We start from the raw sequence: 979 nt of genomic DNA, 5'->3' as shown, positions 1-979 counted from the left end.
GGGCGCAGCAGATCAGCAGCCAAACCCCCTCCCTCACCCCACAGCGTGAGTGCATCTCCATCCACGTGGGCCAAGCGGGCGTGCAGATCGGCAATGCCTGCTGGGAGCTGTACTGCCTGGAGCACGGCATCCAGCCCGACGGGCAGATGCCCAGCGACAAAACCATCGGCGGGGGGGACGACTCCTTCAACACCTTCTTCAGCGAGACGGGGGCTGGCAAGCACGTGCCCCGTGCCGTCTTTGTGGACCTGGAACCCACTGTGATCGGTGAGCGGGGTGGGGGTGGGGGTGCCGTGGGGGGCCGTGGCGGTGCTGACGTTGCTCCCGGTGCCCCCAGATGAGGTGCGCACGGGGACGTACCGGCAGCTCTTCCACCCCGAGCAGCTGATCACGGGCAAGGAGGATGCGGCCAACAACTACGCCCGGGGGCACTACACCATCGGCAAGGAGATCATCGACCTGGTGCTGGACCGCATCCGCAAGCTGGTGGGTGCAGCGCCGTGGGGACACGTGCATCGTTGGGTCCCCCCCCACCCCGTGGGACCGAGGGGCAGCACGGAGCTGTGCTGTGGGGCTCCGGGTGCACTGGAGCCCCTCGTCCTGCAGTGGGTGGGATGCTGACCCCGTGCCTCTGGGTGCTGCAGGTGTGCTGCTGCTGCAGCCTCCGCACCCAGCTGTGTTGGCTCTGGGGGTGGGATGGGCCTGCGGGGCACAGGGCAGCTCCTGTGCTTTGGAAAACCTCACTGTCTTTCTTCTTATGGGTCATGTGAAGATTCCTCTCGATATGAGGTCCCCTTGGGTGAGTCCTCACCTAAAGGTGAGGGAAGGAGAATGGGGTGGGGATCAGCAGCTCATTCGCACACTGTCAGCAGCATTAACCACTGCAGGTGGGGCTGCCTTAGAGGGACAGGGTGGATGGGTCAGTGCTGTCCCCTCCCCACAGCAGCCCCAGGGCTGTCTGCTCCTGGTGCCAACCTGT

General features: G+C 65.3%; 1 protein-coding gene across 1 annotated transcript; it reads left to right on the top strand.

Moving 5' to 3' along the window:
* Positions 1-5: 5 nt before the first annotated feature.
* LOC104916886 (tubulin alpha chain-like) lies at positions 6-636 on the top strand (the record flags this gene model as incomplete). Its single annotated transcript, XM_010727923.1, has 2 exons — positions 6-267; positions 338-636. Coding segments are annotated over 2 exons (546 nt in total), but the record flags the coding sequence as incomplete, so codon positions are not given.
* Positions 637-979: the final 343 nt, after the last annotated feature.

Source organism: Meleagris gallopavo, unplaced genomic scaffold, assembly GCF_000146605.3.
Source record: "Meleagris gallopavo isolate NT-WF06-2002-E0010 breed Aviagen turkey brand Nicholas breeding stock unplaced genomic scaffold, Turkey_5.1 ChrUn_random_7180001950422, whole genome shotgun sequence".
Classification (NCBI taxonomy): Eukaryota; Metazoa; Chordata; class Aves; order Galliformes; family Phasianidae; genus Meleagris; species Meleagris gallopavo.
Note: the sequence above shows the minus strand (reverse complement) of the source record. Positions and strands in the feature narration are given on the sequence as shown.